Source organism: Muntiacus reevesi, chromosome 16 (genome assembly GCF_963930625.1).
Source record: "Muntiacus reevesi chromosome 16, mMunRee1.1, whole genome shotgun sequence".
Lineage (NCBI taxonomy): Eukaryota > Metazoa > Chordata > Mammalia > Artiodactyla > Cervidae > Muntiacus > Muntiacus reevesi.
In genome coordinates, this window is record NC_089264.1 from 10,552,728 (window position 1) to 10,577,794 (window position 25,067).

The 25,067-nt window shown below is 35.8% G+C and overlaps 1 protein-coding gene across 2 annotated transcripts in view; it reads left to right on the forward strand.

Moving 5' to 3' along the window:
• The first annotated feature begins 9,243 nt into the window (after positions 1-9,243).
• Positions 9,244-25,067, forward strand: part of LOC136148019 (bifunctional heparan sulfate N-deacetylase/N-sulfotransferase 4) — a 256,176-nt gene continuing 240,352 nt past the window's right edge. For both annotated transcript variants that reach the window (XM_065907461.1, XM_065907462.1), the window contains exon 1: positions 9,244-10,221. In XM_065907461.1, coding sequence (XP_065763533.1) covers positions 9,244-10,221 — 978 coding nt within the window. The remainder of the gene's footprint in view (positions 10,222-25,067) is intronic.

Sequence of the window (25,067 nt, forward strand, 5' to 3'; positions counted from 1 at the left end):
TAATATTGGTTGTTTTTATTTCAAGTATGAATTAACTAAATGTATTTGGCATAGAAATGTGGCATAATTGGTATTTTAATCTTAAGAATCACTGATGTTTCTCTGATGTCAACAGCAGAATGCTTGTCTTGAAAGCAAAGTTACCTATGCACTCTGTACTCAGCTACTTAGCATTTCAGCTGTCAACAGAGGAAGTGCTGTGGTTCTATTTTTATAATAAAAGCAAGAACGCATCGCCCTCTAGTGTTGAATATGCTAGGAGATTCACGTTTAGAAATAAGAAATAATGCATTTAAAAAAACAAATGTCTTAGTTTTCTCTTTTCAAGTAAATGTAACATACCAATATTTAGGTTAACATCTTGAATCCTAGTAAAACAGATGCCAAACATAACTGATTAACGTATTTGTATGGCCTGTGTTATAAAAAAGGTTAACTAGATTGAGAATAAATTCTTTTTAATATTTTACTTTTCAAATTATATTACATTCTATTATAGTTGTAAACTTTATGAAAGATGAATTATAATGCTTTATCTCCTAGTATTTATAGTAACTTTACTTGTGTTATAAAAATTAGTTGTAAGTATTCTTTTAATTGTTAAAAATGTAACAAATTCGTGGAAATAGATAAACAACTAAGTTTCTTTAGTTTCCCAAGGACAAAACTGAAGTTCAGACTTTTTCCTCCAACCCACAAGTTTCTGGAGAAGATAGCATTTGACTTATTCCTTGGGGTAGAGAAAAAAGTTAATATATGCAAAATGTGAAAAAGTTGTTGATTTAGCATGATTGTTTCATGCATGTGACAGAGACGCTTTGTTTGACCAAACTCTAACCAGGCTCTGAACCTTCTCCCAGGTTTGCATTTTCTTGCAAAATCTAGTTTTAGCAGGAATCCTGATAACCCTGATAACCCAATCTGACCAGACTCCCCACCTTTGATATTTGAGGTGATCTCTGGCAATGCAGGCACATTCTTTACAATCTGAGCCGCCATGGAAGCCCTAATATTTGCAATTGGACATTTAAAATAAAACTAGGACTGGAAAGGCAAAAAATCAGTTCAGTTTTGGATATTGCAAGAGACCCAGATTTGATCCTTGGATTGGGGCGATCCCCCGGAGAAGGTAATGCAACCCTCTACAGTATTCTTGCCTGGAGACCCCCAAATCTAGACAAAATGAGACAGATACCACAGATCTATCCAAAGTCATCCCAAGTTTCTAAGGGAGTTGTCTGGATTTCCGGAGCCTTTGGGAAAGATACAGGCATTCCAGAACTGTCTAATTCTATTCAATCCTGGACCATACTGGAGATACTATTAAAAGCAAAAATCAATCATGAAATTTTGAATATAAATATAAAACAGTTTTACATAATGATGACTTACTCACCCCACTTGGTCACAAATAGCATTTATGCTACTATATCTAGATATCTTATGTGGCAAATCAGAATAAATGTACACTTAGTATTTTCCTTCTCAAAGTTCCCATGTTTTTCTAATAAATAAGATAAATACATAGATAATTGCAATTTGATTTTAATACAAATAGATTTTTCTTTTTGAAAAATTGTATTGTTTCTCTGCTTTAGAAAACAAGACCTAGGAAAGTGGTAAATAGGCACTTACCTATTTATATATATATATCGATATATATATATCTAGGAAATAGTGAGAAATCACCTGACATTTGCTCTCTATTTACTGAGTTGTCTTCATAAGCTTTTGAAGTGTGAATGTAACTGATAGCTCAGAGCTATGTACCTAGTATAATATGATGTTACAATATAATACAGTGGTAGTAATGGTATTATTACACTTGAAATTACACTTTTGGAGTTTTTAGTGATAAAAATGCACACTTTGAGGATTAAAGTAAGTGTATATTCTATTACTGAACTCAAGAAAATATGAAATATCTAAAAGTTGGGTAGTAGTTAACTGGTTATTTACAAGGGTAGAAAATATCTTTATTGTAGAAAAGGATAAAATAAACATACTTCTTTGATGCTCATTAAATATAATAGTTACTCATCACTTTGTACATTCATCTGTAAAGTTATGTATGAAGCTATGGTTGTTACCAAAAATAACATCATAATATTTTGTGTCCTAGATGCTGAAAAGAGTGCCAAGTGACCACAGCATCTGTTATCAATCAATTCTTAGTCTCCAGTTTGGTTAAATCAATAATGGATACTTTCAGGAATCACTTGGAATTATAAGAGACTGTTTTCATCTTCAACTAAAACCTCTGTGTTATTTATAAAATCAGGTTAAATAATTTGAATTAGCTGTGCCCTCTCAAGTAGTGTTTCTCAAAACCTTTTGACCCTGATTCAGAATAGAAAATAATCTTACATCGGGATCCAGAACACTAATACACAGACAGACACACACACACACACGACACACATGCCTCTAACAACAAACATTTCTTAAATCACTACTTACCTTCACTCCTGAAGTGTATCTGTATTTCTATTCTGGTTTATTTCATTTTTCTTTATGTGGTGCTGACCTATACTTGAAAAAAAAAAAAAGAGTATCTCTCTTGGAATATGGTTACAAATTTTAGAATTCTCCCCTAGAGAGTGAAAATGCAATTAATAAACATATTTGAATAAACTGTTAAATGTTTACATAGCACAGTTTTTAATTAAAGACACTCCTGTATTGATATGAAATATAAGCTCTTTATTATAATCTTAAGGGTCAAACAAAAATCTCATGAAACATGTAGAAATGAGGTATTTGGTAAAATATGTTTCCCCCTCCATATATCATGAAAAGTCAAAAGTGATCAAATTATTGCAATTCTTATGTCATCACAACTTACAATACAGCTTCTTTTCAACTGATCTACTAATAATTCACTTCTAGATGTTTTCTGTTTTTGCGTTAGATATTTTTAGCTTTGAATATATGAATTTTTAGAGTTGAAATAAAACTTGCTGATATCTTAAATTACTTCATTATGGTAACTGCTAAGGTTTTGGTTTCATCTAACTTAATTTTGATTTTTCTCAACAAGTGCTATGGTGACAAAATGGAACTCTAGCATCACAAATCACTCATGATGTAATCTCAGTCTTTTTCTTACACCCTCTAAATCTCAGTTTCTCCATTTAAAAAATAGACTAATAATGGCTAAACAGGCTGATGAATGCCAAGAATGTAAAATAATGACCAGCAAACAGCAGCTTCTCATTAAATGCCAGTAGCTATTTTCTCCTTGCTTTCAATTTCAGCTTAACTTTGAATCTCTTTGAAGGTCTCATCAGATCACCTTCAAGAAAGAAACAATCACGTGTATAATCATTGCTAATCCTAGCCTCTAACTTACTTCTGAATTTCCTTCATGCCAAAATTCAGTGACTACAGTAGTACCTGCAGTTGCTTTGTTTACTGATTTCTCTGCTGCTACCAGAGATTAGTAAAAATTTACGATAATTGAGGACCTGTTGGTAAATGGATTTTGCAGACTGTATTTTAGAAAATCTATAAACACAATGTGGAAATGAGTCAAAGAGTGATTTAAAAATAGATACACAAAACAGTAATTTCTTCATACTATCCAATCTTACAAGAGAGGGAAATTCTGGTAGACATTTGGTAGATATTCTACTACTATTGATGTGATAAGTCATACTTGGAAGATTAGAAGTTAAAAAAAAGGGAGGAAAGAAAAGAGTGAGAACAAGGAAAGCAGCACCTGTAACCCCCCCACACCTTTTTTTTCTTCACCAAAATATGCATAGGGATCACACATCTGGTATTTTGGGATAGGTTGTTGCCAAAATAATGAGGTCTCCCTTTCCAAATTTTTAACAATAGACTTATTAGGAAATATAAAAGGCAGATTTAGCAGAATTGGGATCAAAACCTATTTAACTTGCTTGGTATGGTGCTTAAGGAAATAGTGCCTCACAGATGCAATTACTCAGCTATCCATACATAGCCATTCATTTTATAAGGAAAGCCAACATCGTGGTGGAAGGGAAAGCGGGCAGAGTGCCCTTGTGAGCCTGTTTGTTGCTGACTGGTCTCAGATTCATCCTTCACAATGCTCGGTATTAAGGTAAAATTAAAATTTTGGCCTATCACCTAGACTGCTCCATAAAACGCTCCATGTAATTTTGGATTTGGCGAGCAGCATTTTAATGGTTTCACTATTATCCTTAAATGAATATTAATTTTATATGATTCATTTAACGTATGTGTGTCTCTCAGGTGTCCCTACCGCTCTGCACTCTGCACTGTCTTATTTTTCTTTTTAAGGGTCATCATAGCAGATAGGTGTATAGCAAACCTACTTTTCCTCCTGTGTGTTTCTCTTTTGCTCTCATACCACCATCATACTTGTAACTCCTCCGATACAGGGTGTGTGAGGTTTTCTCCCCACACCAAGCAGTGCTTTGGTCCGCTAGCTGGGTGTGTGTGCTGAGCTGCTTCAGTCGGGTCCAACTCTTTGTGACCCTATGACCCTATGAACTTGCTCCAGGCAAGAATACTAGAGTGGGTCTCCATGACCTCCTACAGGGGATCTTCCCAACCCAGGGATCGAACCCACATCTCTTATGTCTCCTGCATTGGCAGGGGGGTTCTTTACCACTAGCCACATCTGGGAAGCCCAAGACACAATCGGACTCTAACTAGCATTAGTGCAGACCCCATTTGTTAGGTAGGAATCAGTTCCATAAGACTGCTCCTCATCTCGGATCCAATTACAAGTCCTGCCTCTGTCCTTCTTGGCTATACAACAGAGGTTCCCAAGATGCCCCCACCTTGGATTTGATTATTTGCTATAACAACTGAGAGAACTCAAGGAAACACCTACTTAATTTTACTCGTTTATTGCATAATAAATGATATAGTTGAACAGCTAGATGAAGCGATACATAGGTGAGGGCTGCATGGTCCTGAGAATGAAGCTGAATCTAACCTTTGTATCCTGACACGAAATCAAATCTCAGAGACAGAGTTTTGGGTGAAGTGGAAAAGAATAGTTTTATTGCTTTGCCAGGAAAAGTGAAGCGGGGGGTTCAGTGGGCTAATGCCCTTAAAACTGTGTGTCCCCACTTGGAGAGGGTAGTGAGAAATTTTACTATAATGAGTGAGAATGTTTTGAAAGAGAGAGTGATCAGCTCATGGACATTCTTTTGACTGGTTGGTGGTGAGGCAAATAGGAGACAGTGTCATCAATCTAATGGTTCCAATCAGTCTGGCGTCCAGGTGCATGTCGGCAGCATGACTTCATTAACCCTTAACTTCTCCCATCTGGTGGTGGTTTAGTACCTGCAAAAGAGTTTAAAGATAATGTGTGTATCTCCATTGATGCAGAATGGGGCCTTGCCCCAGGGTTGCATTGCTGTTTCTCTTGGCTGTTTGTTTTCTCCATAGTCTTGCATCCCCTCCCTTCCTTAATTAACAACTGTTTGAACCTGCCCATTGAAACTCAAGGAAAGTCGTGGAGTCTGAATGAAGCCTATTTCTTCTAATCAAACAAATACACAATGCTTTTGTGCCCAAGAGCTCCACAGGGTGTTGCTTGGTATAGCATCACTAGAACAAAAGACACTCATATCACCCAGGAAATTACAAGGAATTTAGGAGTTCTGTGCCAGAACCTAGGGGCAGAGGTCAATATATGTTGCTGGAGCTTAGGGTGGACCATCTCCAAATTTGCCAAAGTGGCATATTGATTGAAAGTGTTAGTTGCTCACTGGTGTCTGACTCTTTGTAACCCCATGGATTGTAGCTCACCAACCTCCTTTGTCCCTGGAATTCTCCAGGCAAGAATACTGGGATCTTCCTGACCCAAGGATCGAACCCAGGTCCCTGGCATTGTGGGCAGATTCTTTACTGCTTGAGCCACAAGGGAAGCTCCAGACTAAGAATCTGACTGCCAATGCAGGAGACACAGGAGACGTGGGTTCAATCCCTGGGTCAAGAAGATCCCCTGGAGTAGGAAATGGCAACCCATTCCAGTATTCCTACCTGGGAATTTCCATGGACAGGATCTTGGTGGGCTACAGTCTATGCGGTCATGAGAGTTGGATACAAAACTGGGCATATTGATTATTTGGAATTAAAGTTACTTAAGAAATAACAGTACAAGAACACTCTACCTCTCCTTTGTCTCCAGAAATTAGGAAGTAATCCCATATGAAAGCTATCCTCCCTGCCCCAGGAGGTAGGGAGACATCCTTATCATCACAGATTGGAAATTCAGGGTGGAGAACGCTATGTAAACTGCTTAGATTGTTCACTAAATAGTACCCAAGATGGTTTCTTTGTCTTGTCAGTTCTTCTCAAATTTATTGTTTTTTGCCTAAAAGCTGCATGCTTAGATCACTTCTTAGGTCTTGTATCTATGAGACCTCCATACATATGAAAGTAAATTTGATTTTCTCCTGCCTTCCCCCCCACCATTTTAATTATTAGATTAGCCAAAAGAACCAAGTGGGCTACGGTGGAGATGTTCCCCCTCCCCAGATATATATACTTTATTTCTTTGGCATCCCAAACTAAACAATACCATACCATTTCTTTTCTCAGGCATAGAACATGAGTAAATTTCTTTGTTATATCATCTTCTTTTGTCCGGCCTTCCTCACCTCCACTGGTAAATCTTTTCTCTGGAAGAATGAACAAGTGGACTGAATGAGAAATATAACTCATTTGATAAACAGACACACATAAATGCAGAGTCAAACACACACACGCACACACAGTGGTGGTAATATGCATCTATCATTCTTCTAACTCTGAACATATTAATGCTAAATAAATGTCACATTTAAATGTTATTGATTCTTTTGGTTGGCAGATTCTGGTCCCATATGCTTTTTTATTTATTTATTTTTTTTACTATTGCATATTAGAATGAGCTGTTCTAATATGCAAAATTGACATCTCATGCTTTGCATATTCAAAAATAAATGTCACATTTTTGATGTCAGAATAGATAAGGATTTAACAACTATTAAGTTGTTACACACATTGTTTCTTTTCAAATACCTGATTAAATGTATTCTGAAAATACTAAGCAAACCCCTGAAGTTTATAGGTTAGATTTCTACTTTTGTGGGGTGATGCAAGGTGGAGGTGGGAGTGAGACAGATTCTGTTTCTGTAAATAGATTTTTTAATCAAATACTTGAATTTGGAGAAGTCTGGGAAGAAATATGATAAAGACTGGATAATTTTCTTTGGAAAATTTCAAATCTCTTTCAATATTTATTTTATACAATTTAATTTGATTTTTATTTTTAAAATTTACTTTATGAACATTTTCAAATAAACATAAAAGTAAGGTAGACCATACCATAATTATTTTATATATTTTATATCAAACCTAAGCCTTTTTATCACTATATTTTATTTATTTTCAGTAAAATATAATTTAATTTGTTCAAAGGGAGCAAAACTTTAAAACAACTGAAAGGTTTGGGGGGAATCAAATAGCACTTAAAAATTATATTTGAAAAAAAAAAATTATATTTGATAACAGTGTATTAGTTAGTCCCTGGCATATGGTGCTAATTTCCCGTTAAAGTGAATTTGAAATCAGTGGGAGGATTTTAAAAATTTGTTCACTCTTTCAAAGGGGAAAAAATCATGTCTATTTATATATCTGGAATCTGAAAAACCAAAAATGTTTGGTAGAAATTTTAAATTTTTAAATTGTTAGCTTTTGAGATTGTTTAAATATTTTTCCAAAATCTGAGACATTATTTTTCAACTTGTTGATTTTTTGAATTTAAATTACTAAGTAGGGAAAACATATTTGAGAACATAAAAACATAAAATGGAAGTAATGATATACTCATATCTGTAATCATTTAATCTAACAATCTAAAAATCTAATAATCTTCTAAAAGTCTAATCTTTAATAATCTAATAATAAATAATATGCATAATTATTGTTTACTCAAATAAACAATTTTAAACATAAAAAATTTACAAAGTGATGGAATATACAGCTCATTTTTATAAAACATGTTAATTTGTTCTCTATGATTTAGTACATCAATAATACACAACTTACAGTATATGTATTACAAATTAAAAACATAATAAAAACACATAAATTATAATGGAAAATTATATCCAGTGTGGTGAAGCAGTTTAGGGAAATATTTTTTTAATGCTTTCTATGTATTATTTTTCTTTTGAATGATAGAAAGTAAATGTTGGATAAAAGTTAATAATGGAAAACAATTTTAATTCTTATAACAGATAACAGTCAAATTTAGGAATATGCTCTGAGAAAAGCATGTCAAGATTTTTCTTCTCATCTAGAAGATGCTTCTGGCCTCTGTTTCATTAGAAAGTTCTGAAGATCCTGTTCCCATTTTGTTCTTTGTCTCATAGCGTCTCTGTCACTTTTCTTCTAATAATGGAGAAAAAGAAATCCTTTATTTTGGTTGTTTAGCTGAAGAGGGCCAAGTGTCTCTCTGTAACTTCAGAAAAGAACATTTCTAAAGGGAAAAGCCTGTAACTACCATTTATTTGAGACAAAATCATTCTCTCACCTTATAATCCATATACCTAGGTAGATACTTGCAAGCATGCTCCAGTGCTCTAAACCCACGCAGACACCTGATTTCCTAATTCTGTAAGTATGTAGTGTTTACCAGTCTCATGGAAGCAAGTTGCATAGTATGACCATTATACACTGAAGCTTTTTTCTTATGTTTATTTTTGAGATGACTAGTTTGAAAAATGATCTCAATCTTGTTTCTCTATATTGATATATGGATATTTTGGCAAAATCAAATAGGGTTTCATATGGTTGAGGACATGAAAAAATCTACTACAATCTATGTAGTAAAATCTAAACTGTAAACCTTAGGCTATTAATATTTTAGCATATCAACACACTAAAATTATCTTTGATATGTATATTTCTTATATATCAGCATAAGTATACACACAAATACTTAGATTGCTATTTTTGTGTTAGTCATTATATTTTTTTCTCTTTTTCAGGTAATGTTTCAAGGACTCTACAGCAATCTTTGGTATTGGACATATTCAAAATCTCTTCAACTTTTTCTCTCCTGGTCTGCTGTTCTACTGCTTTAACTTGCTTGTGATCCCATCACGCATTTTACATGGTTTGCAATGGTTACATGAACATTTGGGAAGTGGCATTTGTACCATCTCATATTCATGATGGCACTTTAGGAAAGTAATTTGGAAAAAGCTTCCAAAGCCGCATTTAAAAAAAATGAATCTTATTGTGAAGCTTCGGAGAAGTTTTCGAACACTGATTGTTCTCTTAGCTACCTTTTGCTTGGTGAGCATTGTCATCTCCGCCTATTTCCTCTACTCTGGCTATAAACAGGAAATGACGCTCATTGAGACTACTGCAGAAGCAGGATGTACTGATGTTAAAATCCTGCCTTACCGGTCCATGGAGCTGAAGACAGTTAAACCTATTGATACATCCAAAACTGATCCTATTGTCCTCCTGTTTGTGGAGAGCCAATATTCTCAACTTGGGCAAGATATTATCGCTATCTTGGAGTCCAGCCGATTTCAGCACCACATGGTCATTGCCCCTGGCAAGGGAGATATACCTCCTCTAACAGACAATGGCAAAGGGAAATATATTTTAGTTATTTATGAAAATATTCTGAAGTATGTCAGCATGGACTCATGGAATCGAGAGCTCTTAGAAAAATACTGTGTGGAATACAGTGTTAGTATAATTGGTTTTCATAAAGCCAATGAAAACAGCTCACCAAGGACACAGTTAAAAGGTTTTCCACTAAACCTTTTTAATAATCTAGCTCTGAAGGACTGCTTGGTCAACCCTCAGTCTCCTTTGCTGCATATTACCAAAGCCCCCAAGGTTGAGAAAGGCCCTCTTCCTGGGGAAGACTGGACAATTTTCCAATACAATCATTCAACCTACCAGCCTGTGCTTTTAACTGAATTACAGACAGAAAAATCCCTTTCATCCTTGTCCGGCAAACCACTCTATGCCACAGTGATTCAGGATCTGGGTCTGCATGATGGAATTCAGCGAGTTCTTTTTGGCAACAACTTAAACTTTTGGCTGCACAAGCTCATCTTCATAGATGCCATCTCCTTCCTGTCAGGGAAGAGGCTGACCTTGTCTTTGGACCGGTATATCCTTGTGGACATTGATGATATCTTTGTTGGGAAGGAAGGAACAAGGATGAATGTCAAAGATGTGAAGGTAAGAACATTTATAAATAGCATCATTACTTTTCTTTCACTAACTCTGTGGTATTGATAAAATATCATTTTGAATATTTTAGATTCCAAATTACTCAAAAATTTAAGATGCAGCAAGTCTGAGATAGAATTAAAAAAAACCCTTGAACTAAACCTTAACCATTCCTTACCCACTCCTGAAATGCTTCTGAGGGGCATAAAACTAAAATACCCCAAAGTTTCTTTGATCTTAATCGCTTGATCTCTTAGGCTTTGCCTGTCGGAGCTAGTACCCCATGGAACGGCCTCCTTTACTCCACACATGTTGCAGTTTGTAGTGGTGAGACGAATACAGTCATGAAAATTTATCACTGGATGGATTCTCCTGCCCTACATGGGTTTGACAATGGTGATTGAGGTATAAGATAGAGAAGCAGCCCACATCTTTTCAATAACCAGTAAACAGAGCACTTGCCTATTTCAAGTGTTCATACACTTGTAAATATGAACAAAAATAGTTTTATAGGGAATGTGGTATTAAACTTAGCCTCAGAAGGCTACCCCCTATTATCACATCACTTTAGGCAACAGTGTTACTGGGAGCACTTCTAAATTATGGTCAAGTTGACTGCAGTATAACAAATTCACCCTGTGATTGCTATCAGATAAAGAAAAAGCCAAACATGTTTTACTAGTTTGGGCAGGTAATTCTGAGAAAAATTCCCCTTTTTTATTATCTTGATTCAACATTCTCACTCATGCCTATCTTGTTTTATATATAATTAAATTCATTCTGTGAGCAAATGATTTTAGCAAACATACAAACAAAAATAATAGGGCATGGCTTAGAATAATAAACTAGAGATTGTTAAAATCATGCCATCTTTTTTGAATTTCTGCTACTAGGCATTTTATCCTTCAAAGATGAAACCTTGGTACTACTTCAAAATAACAGCTTTTCTACCCATCCTAATACTTCATGACCATTATAATAAAATATCTCACTTTGGACATTGTTATAAAGAGATTAAGTGATCCCTCTTGAATCCTGGCTAAATTTTTTTTTTTTTAACCTTTTGAGTCTTCACTATACCTTTTAGTTAGTATAAATTCTACTTTTATTTTAATTTTAAAATCATAAACTTAAGGCAAGTTCATGTGGTGCAAATGGTTTTCTGAGTGATTCCTTTTCTGAAATCCTGAAAAGAAGATTTTCCTAATTTTAATCTAATAAACTGTATGAATTGAAAAACTTCTTTATAACTCTTAACAAATTTTTCAACTCTAATTCAACTATATCATTTATTCTCAATAGAAAAACAGATAGCTATTTATCACTGCTCATATAATTTTCAAGGGTTACTGATGACTTCTTGAGTGACATAACCCCAAACAAAATAACAGAATACTGAAATTTGACAAAGGCTGGAGCAGTGCCACAGGCAGATAATCATATAGTGTGTATAATTGTGCATTTGTTTACTATTTTTATATCCTACACACACATACACTCATACTCACAAGTGCCCAGGGTACGTGTCACTTTGAAGAAAATCCTCCTTTTTGCGCCTTTGGGTGTTGTATCTGGTTCTCTCTCAGAACTATTAATCAAAGTATATCAGAAACTTGATTGGGACTGAAGTAACATGTTGGGTTACTTATAAGTCAATAAGGAAATGCTGTCTTTCAGTATAAAAATATACTTTTAATCTTGGGCCTTTGATTTCTGCTTTGACTATTATTTTTTGGGTGAAAATGATTTTGTGGCAAAGAATCTCAAACTGTCCATAGAAAAGTTCTGCATACTCCCAGTACTTCATCCTCATGTGCCTTTTCTGGCAGTATAACATTTCATCACACACTAATATGTGAGGAAAAGTCCGTTCTCCCTGAAAATCTCCCTGAATTTTCCAGAGCGAGGGTATTGGATGGCTGGTGAGATTTTTCTGTATGATTCCAAATTGGAGAGTAGAGATATTCTGTTCCTCCACAGAACAGTTTGAGGAAAGCTGGAAGGTTTCTTTTGAAAACTGTTGGTTATGTGCATGATAGCAGCCTCCCTGGCCACCCTCACAATTAGACTGGGGCATAGAGCTGAGAGTAATTAAAAGCAAATTCAAACACCGCCTTGTCTATAGCACCACCTCACTCTATGGACAAAAAATATATTAGCATATTATTATTTGAGCCATTTTTCTCACTTTGAGATAGAGATTCTGGATCAAATTGCTGAAGAATTCATATTTTTATGGCATAGAATTTGGTGCATTGAAAACAATGCAGCTTTTTCAGTCCATATTCTTTCTGCTAAATGGTTCTGCCAGATAAACTACATAAACTAGGTAAACTACAATATATCTAGTTTTGGGGGTTTTTTTTAGAAATTTGCATTTCATTGTGCCATTATCCGACCAAAGGCACTGAGATAGAAATGAATATGTCTTTTTCTAAGACAAGCAAGATCAAGCTCAGACAGTTAGAGTAGCTGTCATCTGATTGTTAATAAAATTTCATTGTGTATCTAAAAACTCAAGATATCAGATAAATTTAATCTATAGAAACTTCCAGAAACTAACTGTATTTCTAAAGATTGTGAAATATTAGCTATGGATGAAGTCAGAAAATATGGTCATAGTTTGTTTGTGTATGGTCCTCAAGGCAATCACAAAGCACTTCCTGCAAATCTAAAGCACTCATGCTGAAATTAGGCTGTAGAGGATGATGTCTTTTACACTTGAATTTATTCTTTCTTGCTTATGTTTAGTTTCATCAAACCAGGGTCTCCTGCATTTCAGGCAGACTCTACCATCTGAGCCATCAGGAAAGCCCTTAATTATATGTAGATAATGTTCATTACCAAAGTGATATCAGTTGGATGATAATGCAGTTTTTAGAGAAAGGTAAAATAATAAAGGGTCATTCTGATTATTAAACATTTAATTTTCAGTCTTCTTGCAGCCTGCTAACCGATTTCTATGAACAATATTTTATCCTTGGTTATAACACTTGATATAGTCATAGAAGTGCTTCCCAGATGGCACTGGTGGTAAAGAACCGGTCTGCCAATGCAGGAGACATAAAGAGATGTGGGTTCAATCCCTTGGTTGGGAAGATCCCCTGGAGGAGGGCATGGCAACCCACTCCAGTATTTTTGCCGGGATAATCCCATGGACAGATGAGTCTGGAGGGCTACAGTCCATTGGACTGCAAAGAGTCAGACAAGTGAAGTGAAATGAAGTGAAAGTCGCTCAGTCCTGTCTGACTCTTTGCGACCCCGTGGACTGTACAGTGGGGTCTGGACTGATTTCTCCAGGCCAGAATACTGGAGTGGGTAGCCTTTCCCTTCTCTAGGGGATCTTCCCAAACCAGGGATTGGACCCAGGTCTCCCGCATTGCAGGCGGATTCTTTACCAGCTGAGTCACAAGGGAAGTCCAAGAATACTCTACTGGGTAGCCTATCCCTTTTCTAGCAGTTTTTCCTGACCCAGGAATCAAACCCAGATCTCCTGCATTGCAGGTGGATTCTTTACCAACTGAGCTATCAGGGAAGCCAGACAAAACTGAAGCAAATTAGCACACACACATACCCACAGAAATTTGAGAGAATTGAGAAGATATGTTCTTTTTTTCATAGTTTCCTTAAGACAGAATAATTGCTCTGTCTTGATGTGGGTTTTTAAAATCATGAACATAGTGAATGTAGGCTTTCACACTGGCAACAAAATGAAACTTCTTATTGATGCTACCAATAGTTCTGTTGCTTTCATCAATTCTGATGACCTGACATTATTTTCTCTGTTGGCAAGCAAACATAGTTATTAGCATTTTTATATGTCTTTACTTTTATTGAGAAAATGCATCCATTCAGTCACTGGATATTTACTGTATATAAGTTCTAAGTTCAGTTGTGTCTGACTCTTTGCTACCCCATGAACTGTAGCACGCCAGGCTTCCCTGTCCATCACCAACTCCCAGAGCTTACTCAAAGTTATGTCCATTGAGTTGGTGATGCCATCCAACCATCTCGTCCTATGTTGCCCACTTTTCCTCCCACCTTCAATCTTTCCCAGCATCAGGGTCTTTTCCAATGAGTCAGTTGGTCTCAGGTGGCCAAAGTACCAAAGTTTCAGCTTCAGCATCAGTCCTTCCAATGACTATTCAGGACTGATTTCCTTTAGAATGGACTGGTTGGATCTCCTTGCAGTCCAAGGGACTCTCAAGAGTCTTCTCCAACACCACAGTTCAAAAGCATCGATTCTTTGGTGCTCAGCTTTCTTTATAGTCCAACTCTCACACCTATACATGGCTACTGGAGTATATTTAAGAAATTATATGTCTGGGAAATCAAAATTTATTTTAAGGTCATATGTGACCCAGCTCAATTTACCTTTACAACACATTTATTCTTGTTACTTCTCAATATACACCATTTGTTAGGCTAGTCCACTGTCTCTTCCTCTGCTGTGGATTGCCTATATTTAGTTTCACCTCTTTTCACAGCTTCTAAGCCTTGACTAAAATTCTTTCCTTGAATCTACCCATATTTCAGAAGCTATCTCGAGTGCAACTTCTCTTTTTTGCATAATTATTGTTTTTTATTTGATTAATTAATTGATTGATTTGGTTGTGCTAGATCTTTGTTGCTGGCTTTTCTCTAGTTGTGGCAAGTGGGGGCCAGTCTGTGGTTGTGGTGCACGAGCTTATTTCCACTCCCTCTCTCCTGGAGCTCAGGCTCCAGGGCACCTGGCCAGCAGCAGTTGCAGCAGGTGGGCTCAGAAGTGGCAGCTCCCAGGCTCTAGAGCGCAGGCTTACTCTGCGTGGCGCACAGGCCTAGTTGTTCCGTGGCACGTGGGATCCTCTCATACTGGGACCAAACTCCTGTCTCCTACGTTGGCAGCTGGATTGTTTACCACTGAGCCACCAGGAAAGCCGCTCAGGCTCCACTTCTTTTGAGAAGGTGACACATGCCTTAAGGACCCCCGTAGATGGTGACCTTAAACTTAAACTGAGTCCCCGAAGAATCAGCTAAGCTTAGCTGTCACTTGGCACTTTTGTGCACATGAGTCAACTCCAAAATTAGGTGGTGAAGCAATTTTTATGATACATCTAATTATGTCCCAACATATCTGAGGAAACCTTAGACATAATATAAAAATATTATACTGACAATCATTATACTGTTTTTTAACTGATAAGTACAGAACTAATTAGTCTCAGAATTGACTTACTATTTAAGACCTTAAAAAACAATAATTTAAGGATAGATTTGACCTTTGCCTCTAAACAAGTTATATGTATATTTTTAATGAGAGACGAAACTAGTGGAAAAAAAAAATCTGTGTTGTAAACCTAAAGTGTAAAATAAGTGGTTAATAGCCTGATTCATTTTACTTTTCCCCCCACATAATGCTTTTAATAGATCTGTACCTAGACTGGTGTTAAAGTTTGATCCAGATAAAGCAATTTACTAATATCTTAATTTAGATTTTTTATGCATTTAAATGACTATATGTTTCCTACATTGAAAATCCTATGTTCAAAGATTTATAGTGTAAAGGTAATAAATTGTGCAAATTGAATGACTAAAATGGAGAAGTTATATTAATAGATATAAAGGAACCACTTAATAGAGGGTCTTGAAGTTCAGGGAAATGAGTTTTGATTAGTTCCAATACCTATTTGAAAGCCCTCTTTCAATAAGAAAATTACATCATAAAAATATTTGAGGTTTTCATTATTAATGTAAATATATAAATAAAATCCTAGTTCAAACTTTTGTAAGAATTACCATGTTTAACAGAAGCCAGATTACTATGAGTAGGAAAGAAGAAATCTATGCTAGAATTTGAAACTTGTTATTGCTTTTAATAAGGGTTAGATGAGATACAGAAAAAAAAAATCCCATGATACCTAAAGAAGTGATGTAAGAAAATAGAAAATTATTGATGCTATGAACATCTACACAGATTATACAGGAGCTACATTGGTAATTGAAAAGACTAGCTTACTAACATTTTACAATTATGACTGAAATGAGTTTATTATATTTGACAAATTAATAGAAAAGCATTTTTTAAAGAATCCTTGATATCTTTGGAGTCACAATTAAAAAGAGGAGGCTAAAAGAAAATGTTGGTATGTGGTAGATGGAATCCAGATATGATACATCATCAAACAGTATAAATTTAGCGAAGCAGAACAGTCCAGGCAGCAGGAACTGGGTGGATGGCCTGTCGGACTCAAGCAAGCATCATTTCAAAGTTCCTCGGCAGTTTCTAAGCAAGTGAGTGAGTATGCACTCAGCAAGTGTAGCATCAGACCTAGACAGTGGCTCAGCAGATGGGGGTAGGCAGTTATCAAGACACTTCATGACAAGAATGAGTGGGTCAGGGTTTGTGGGCATGTCTTCTTTCCGGAGAAAAAAATAAAAAAGGCACATAGGTAGAAGAGGCCCAGGCATAGAGGAAGCGTGGGATTTGACATAGTGAAGTTTGGCAAAGAGAACACGACAGAGACCTCGGAAGGCAACAGCTCAGCCACAACAACAATCCTCTAACGCAGAGAGGACCCAGTAGCAAGACGTGTGAAGCTGCAGCCCTGACGCTGACTCAGACTCTTTAAATCTCCAGGGAGGAATTGCATTTAAAATTTACTCAAGATGCCCAGGTGCAAAAATGCCGATGTACTATTTGAAGACACTCAGTGAGCTCAAAAGGAAAAGCAGTTACTACCAAAGGTTTATAATAGGAATGATCCATTTTCTATATAAACATAGAGAAAATTACTGTATCAATTCAAATGTTTTATTTATTTATTTTTCAACTGGGTAATTTTATATTGTGTTTTTTAAAATGGTTATACAGCTTTTTAAAGTTTACTTACCCTTTACAGGAATTACAAAATATTGGCTCTGTTCCCCATGTTGTACAGTACATCCTTGAGCCTACCTTACAACCAACAGTTTATACCTCCCACTCCCCACTGTTATTGTCCTCACTCCCCTCCCCACTGTAAACCACTAATTTGTTCTCTATATCTGTATCTGCTTCTTTATTTTATATTCACATTTGTTGTATATTTTAAATTCTACATATACATGATATTATAAACTGTCTTTTTCTGACTTATTTCAATTTTCATAATACTGTCCAAGTCCATTCATGTTGCTGCAAATGGAAAAATTCCATTTTCTCTTATGTCTGAGGAGTTTTCCACTGTGTGTATGTGTGTGTGTGTGTGTGTGTGTGTGTGTGTGTGTGTGTATCACATCTACTTTATTCATTCATCTGTTGATAGACATTTAAGACATTTAGGTAGCTTCCATATCTTGGAAGTTGTAAATAATGCTGCTATGAATATTAAAGAAAGATAGAAGTGAAGTCGCTCAGTCATGTCTTACTCTTGTGATCCCATGGACTGCAGCCTACCAGGCTCCTCCATCCATGGGATTTTCCAGGCAAAAGTACTGGAGTGGGTTGCTATTTCCTTCTCCAGGGGATCTTCCCGACCCAAGGATTGAACCTGGGTGTCCTGCATTGTAGGCAGACGCTTTACTGTCTGAGATGCATTTAAAATGTTTTTATAAGTAGAGTTTGGCTTGACTGGAAAGAAAAGCTACCTATGAATATTTTGGCAAAGTCAATAATGACTTCAGTACACTCAGAAGAAGGCAGTCACTCTACAGTATATATGTAATAATAATTTTCCTTCCTTCATTTAAAATCTCAATATAAACATCCTAGTTTTTGTTTTCTTCTGAATCTTTTCAAGTAGCCATACATTTAACTTTGTCAATGGAAGGAAAAAGTATTATTCCAAAAAATTCTTTTATGGAAGCAAATAGGGTTTGTCTCCACTTTTAAAAAATCGCCCAAATTATGTAAAAGTACATATTTAAATGATAAGAATGAAAAAAAAAAATAAAAAATATACACCAATAATATCTCTTCAAAATTGAGTATTCAATTAAACAAACTAGCAGTTTGTATATTAGCTTAATATAATCTAATTCAGCACTCACATCACTTATTTCTCACCCGTGAGCTCTGTATATTATTCTTCATTATAGAATTTACACAAATATGTGAAATATCTGGTTCTTGATTTCAGTAGTATAAGTAAGACATTCACAATTAACAACATTACAATGCAAAATACAATATGTGCCATGATAAAATTACTATGGACTATGAGAACAAAGAAAGAGCAATGATATTTCTTCTAGGAATTAGGGAGATTTCTTGGAGGAGGTGACACTTAAGTCTTCTGTGATGATTTGACAGAACTGTAGCAAATCAAGATGGGAATAGATTCTTGGCCAGTAGGTCAGCCCAAGCTAAGATCTGGCTGAGACTATCAGGACAAATGGTATGTTGCTTGTGTTAGTTGGATGATAAAGTAAATAAGAAATAGTAGTGGAACTAAATGCTGAAGATTTGTCTGTGGCCATAATATGGAGCTCACTGGGCAGGATGCCATTTGAATCATTGAGGACTTTAAGCCAGAAAGTGACATGATCAGATCTAGGATTGAAGAAAAATATATTATTTGAATCAGGGAGATGCTTTTGAGAAGATCTGTCAAAGAGCCAATTACAACAAGACGGACATAATCATTATTATGCATGTTTTAAAATAGCCTTTATTTAAGATACTAAAAGACACCGAGCACTGGGCTAATCATTAACAGGCAGTATCTCACTTAACGGGAGCTTCCCTGGTAGCTTAGAGGTAAAGAATCCACATGCAGTGGAGAAGATGCAAGAGACACGAGTTGGATTCCTGGGTAGGGAAGATCTCCTGGAGTAGGAGGTGGCAACCCACTCCAAAATTCTTGCCTGGGAAATCCCATGGACAGAGGAACCTGGCAGGCTTCTGTGTGTGGGGTCGTGAAGAGTTGGACACCTCTGAGCAACTGAGCAGAAAGCACATATCATTTAATAAAACAACATTGAGAAGAAATATTTTGTATATTTTCTAAATGAATAAAATGAGACTTATTAGTATCAGTGCTCATCTACCTAATAAGTAGCAGAGCAAACACAGACTCTTTTGCCCTGAATGTTTAAGCTTTCTTTTAGAATCCAATGACTTGTTTGGATTTCATTCTGGATATCTATGCTTACTAGTCAACTTTGAACATGTTTGAAAACTCATCCAGTTCTCAAATTGCAGATCTGTGTAAACAACGTAAAGCAACACAGTTCTCAGAGTTGTGATAAGCCTTGCATGAGATAAGGACTGGAAAGTTGGTAGGACAGAGCTTGGCTGGTTAGATTGACACGGCTTGGTGGCAGTCAGGTTAGGAAGGGGAGACTGGGAGAGACCATGCAGAATTGACAGAATTGGGCACATGCTCGATGAAGGAGCAGAAAAGGTTCAAATGCTGTAGTATCATGGGTTTTAGCCTGGGTGTGTCCATCAACATGCAGAATTGCACAGAGGAAATGGTGCTAGGAAGAGGAGGAGTTTGGTTTAAGGTCTAATGACTTAACATGAGACATTCAGAGATGAGTCCCCTCAACCTCTCACTTGGTAAAAGGAGGACAGCCTAAAACAGCAAATATTGGTAGTCCTCAGAAAAATTTAAAAAATGCCTAACTGGGAACAACACTGTTCATGCAGCAGAGAAAGCTCAGTCTTTCATTGGGAATTTGGTATTTTGAAATTTTTTCCTTCTTATTTATGAACCTTTGATTAATAAGAATTGCAATAGGATCCCCTCCTAACTTGACTGTGACTTGTACCAAATGATGCTATCTCATAAATATCCCTCATAAATATATCATGTGTAATGATATGTAGCAGTTGAGTATTTAATGAACAAAGAAGCTAAAGCTTCATTTTTAGCTATTGTACCCAGAAATTATAGTTTACTCAGAGTATTTTTTAAATTTTTTAGGTATTTACTTTCTTGGTGACATCATTTATTGTGTACATGGCTCCTTTTTGTTAGAAACAAGGCTTTTAGAAGCATACTTTCATTTAAACCTACTTTCATCATATCAATCAATTGTCATTACTTTAAAAAGCATATTTTAAAGCAAGATTTATTACCAAGTATAATAATTTTCTGTTTAGGGCTTTTTTTTAAAGCTTTTCATATATAAATTCAATTTTAATTTAAAATTAGACATGTCCTGAATTCATTCACACTCAAAACAAGCTAGATAGTAATGGATCTAACACTAACTTGAGTGCTCACTTTGTTAGTTCACAGTGTAAAATAATTACTGAGCAGAGAGCAGTCTCTTGACACACCAGCAAAGTAGACAATTACAGTCCGTGCAGTTCCATTTTGATGCTTCAGATGTAACAACTGTCTCCATGGGAAAGAGAAGATGTTAGAAAATACATTGGTAAGGGCAACCAAGCTGGACACCTCCCAACAAAGTAGAAAACAACCTCTATTAGAGCCCTTCAGTCTTATGGTTAATGTCTTAAAAGCCCCAGGGGTAAACACAGGGAATGTTTTCTGATTGGCTTTGTATATTTTGTCATTCTCTGTGGTTATCTAAATAGTGATTAATTAATTAGCCGATTAATTAGCTCCGAGTATAATAAGCCTCTTTAGCTTAGGCCACAGTGCTGTTAATAATAATCACTGAAATATACTACACATGGTTTCATATCTGAAGAATGACTGACGAGAAAAGCAAAGTAAAAACTTGCTCCTTTTATACTTCCTGTAGAAATACTCAGTATATTCAGATACATATCAAATTACCATGGAGAAGAGCACCTTGGTTATAAAATCTTGCAGCAGGTAGAATATATTATTGTTATGATTGTTGTTATTATTATTCAGAAAACAGATTAAGCTGTTAAGGCAGTCACAGACATTGTGTTTTATTTTCATTCAACCCATCACTTTATATGAATATGCTGTTTTGCTCTCTAGCTCTTTGCTGGGATTGATAATTTCTACCCTCCACTTTTTTCTTCTTCTTTTAATTGAAATATTGTTGACATATAATGTTATGTGAGTTTCAGGTGTACTACCTAGTGATTTGACATTTGCATGCTTTGCAAAATGATCACCATCATTAAAGTTAGGCTTTGTTGTGATGCACAAGCTTTTCATTGCAGTGGCTTCGCTTGTTGTGCGGTGTGTGCTCCAGGCACACGAGCTTCAGTAGTTGTGGTACACAGGCTTAGTTGCTCTGCAATGGATGGGGGCTTCCTGGACCAGCAATTGAACCCCTGTCCCCTGCATTGGCAGGCGGATTCTTACCCACTGGACCACCACAGGGAAGTCCTCACATATTCTTAAAGCGTAATATTCCGAGATCTTATTTCAGTATGGAAAATAAAAGTCACCCAGTCATGTCCTGCCAGGCTCCTCTCTCCATGGAGTTCTCAAGGCCAGAATACTGAAGTGGGTATCTGTTCCCTTCTCCAGGGGATCTTCCCAAACCAGGGATCGAACCCTGGTCTCCCACATTGCAGGTGGATTCTTTACCAGCTGGGCCACCAGGGAAGCCCCGGAATACTGGAGTGGGGAGCCTATCCCTTCTTCAGCAGGGGTTGAACCGGGGTCTCCTGCATTGCAGGCAGATTCTTTACCAGCTGAGCTGCATTCAACTGAAAATCACTTAAAATGCTAACTTAAAGGATAAAATTTGCTTACTTTGTTTATAAGTTATAGTTTGCCTAATTATTTTAAGGAATTCTCACTCTTATACATGCTGTATTTGATGTACAATTAAAGGAAAAGTAACATTTTGAGGGTCTGTGGAGACATGTTCATATGAAACATTGCTTCTGGGGAAAAAAATGTATTAGTCCCTGTCACACAAAATCCCAAATACATACTAGTCCCTGAAACAATATTTAATAGTTTATAAGATGGACCCTCACAATTTGTTCTCTGTTTCTCCCCACAATCAAGACATAAAATTTAAATTATCAGATGTGTTTCAAATATTGCATTTCTATTCCATTTGAGTATTTTAAATACAATTTTAGTTTCTATTGCATAACTAATATGTAAATTTTAAGTTTCTCAGATTGTTGGTAATAGTTTGCTTAATTGCAGTTAAAGCGTTTATGATGCTTAAAGACTGCTTCCTTGACTTCTCAAAGTACACACTTTGTATTTTCACAGCGTAAAGGAAGTTACAGCAATATAATGGAAATACCATAAATTGCTCTCTCTCTCAAAATGTTACACTAAATTAAGACATGAGAATGTCCCGTACTGAGAAGTGTTTATTTGGAAACTTTTGTTTTTCAAATGGCACAAATAAAGACACAACCTAGCAAATTTTGCAGAATGAAGTAGGAAGACATTGCTTGACAACTGTGTGGCAATACTGGAGTATAAATGAATTTCATTTGAATGATTTGTGTACCAAAATAGCCACTGTTACCATATCAAGTTTGTCACTTTCCACAAGCATGTTTATATCCTATAAAAAAAAAGGATATAAACAATAAAGGAAAAATTTTAAAGGGAATAAGGAATAAGTGTGAAAGAAACATCTGAGGGAAGACAAGAGCACTTGAATTAACAGAATTTTAGAGGTTTAGTGGGAATAACACAAGAAAAGGCAAGTCAAGTAGCTTCTATTCTGAAGCTTTAGAGCGAGCTAACCTAATAAGGTTGAGTTCCAGGAACACTATCATAAAAGTTTGAAGATTTCTTGTGACTGCTCTTTATGTGCCTTTGTAGAATTTGTTTTTCCTAGTTAGTGAAAGATCTTAGAAAACTTTGAAATGTTTGTGACTGATTTCCATGATGGCTCAGATGGTAAAGAATCTGCCCACAGTGCAGGAGGCCCAGGTTCAATCCCCAGGTTGGGAAGAACCCCTGGAGAAGGGAATGGCTACCCACTCCAGAATTCTTGCCTGGAGAATCCCGTTAACAGAAGAGTCTAGTGGGCTACAGTCCATAGGGTCTCAGAGTCAGACACAACTGAGCAACTAACAGGATCACTTTTTCACTTTTCAGAGAGTAGAATAGCTATATGAATGTACCTTTATTTAAAAAAAGAAATTTGGATGAAACACAGAGTAGTGCTATGTTAGAAAGTGGGTGAAAGGAGAGATGGTCTGTATAAATGTTTTCTCTAGAGGAGTTAATAAAGAAAATCATTGAATTCTAGAGTTAATAATGTTGTCTACCACTTTGATATTCTTCTAGGGCTGTCTTTGGTCTCTCCACATCTGTATTTGTTCTCAGCTCATTGGAAAGCCAAATGTATCTCTCTGTAATTCTCATTGCAAACTACCACATTCATATATAGTCACATGTGTACCACATGGAACCCCTTCCCTAACGAAAGTAATATAAGGTTTGATGAAGTGAAATACTACAGATGTCTGGATGTTCATAGGTATGTGGTTGGGGTTCTGTGAGCAAAGGGGTAAATATGTTTATTTCCTAAGATAATATTTGTCATTTCATACCAGCTGAATATCACTTCCAGTTAATTTCTGATCTCTTCACTTTGGTGATGATCAGTTCTCACTGTACTTATTGTTGTAATCAGAAGTCAATTGATTTTTTTTTTTTTTGATTGTTGGGGAGAGGGACTGTTCTCATCATTATGCTATTAAGGTTTATATTATATTATTAAGGTTTTAATAATTTTCTGCTCAGGGCTATGTGCTAATAAGAAAAAAATATAAGTTCTTAGTTCTTGGCCTCAAAAAATTCAATTTTGAATGTGTGCGTGTGTGCAACTTAGAGAACTTTGCATAGTGCTGGCTACTCATCTGTTCTGACTCAGTGGATCCATTTTTAAAATAAAAAAGCACAATTAATTTTTGCTGCCTGCTTAGTTTATGTAATTTAATTTCAAGTCTTTCTTACTGCTCTACTTAAGAAAAAGTTTGGAGTTCCTGTGGACTACAATTTCACTTTGTATCATTACTACTGTAAAAAGGGATTTGAAAGAGATGTTGGAACTGAAACTGCTTCAGAATATGCTGCAATTATACACGGCTGCACTCACCTCAGAGCTGGAGAAACTGGTTCAAAGCTCTCTGCTCTGCTATAGAGAAGCACATCTGGATTTCAATGTTTTAAAATGTAAAAAGAAAAAAAGATAAAATAAGTGTGCATTGAGAGGGGGTCAAGTTAAGCTATGTTTTAAAATCTCAGCACAAAGTAGTAAAATTTAACAGGAAAGTAAAAAGAACTGTTCCTATATTGGAAGCAGAACATAGAAAAGATATATATTTTATATATATAAAAAATTCTTATATAAATATCTTTAATATATGTATATATACATAAATATATATATATAAAACTAGGATAGCTAGCTCATTCAAACTTAAAAAGCAGTTAAATAATGCTTAGCATAGCTTGAAAAACTTTGTTGTAGTAACAAAGCCATCACAAAAACACTGTCAAATGTATTGTTTTCCTATTTGCAATGGTATTAATGGTGTTGCTCTGCTATTCAAATGCAAGTGAAAGAAAAACTAAATCAAACAATAATACAGTTTAATATTAACGTTATTCAAGTAGTTAAAAAATGTTCTGTTCATCAGTGACAGTAGTGGCCCAGGTGAATCAAGAGCTATGAAGAGATGAAAGTGTTTCTTATGCACAATAAGGAGGGAAGAAAAAGGTGTGAAGGGGACCCTGTATATATATTTATTTATATATGAATGCATACATGTGTATAAATATGAAAGCATATACAGTGAAAACACGTGTGTGTGTGCATATATATGGAGTACTGTAAAAGGCATTAGGCAGCTGGATAAGCAGGAATCTCACATCTGAATCCTGTCCATTCTGAGGTGTGTGTGTGTGTGAGCATTCAAATTTGTATATATACCTGTGTAGCTATGCAGAAAATTTCTGGTCACATAAAACAAAGCTGTGTCTATTCATTCAAGCAATTGATATGTT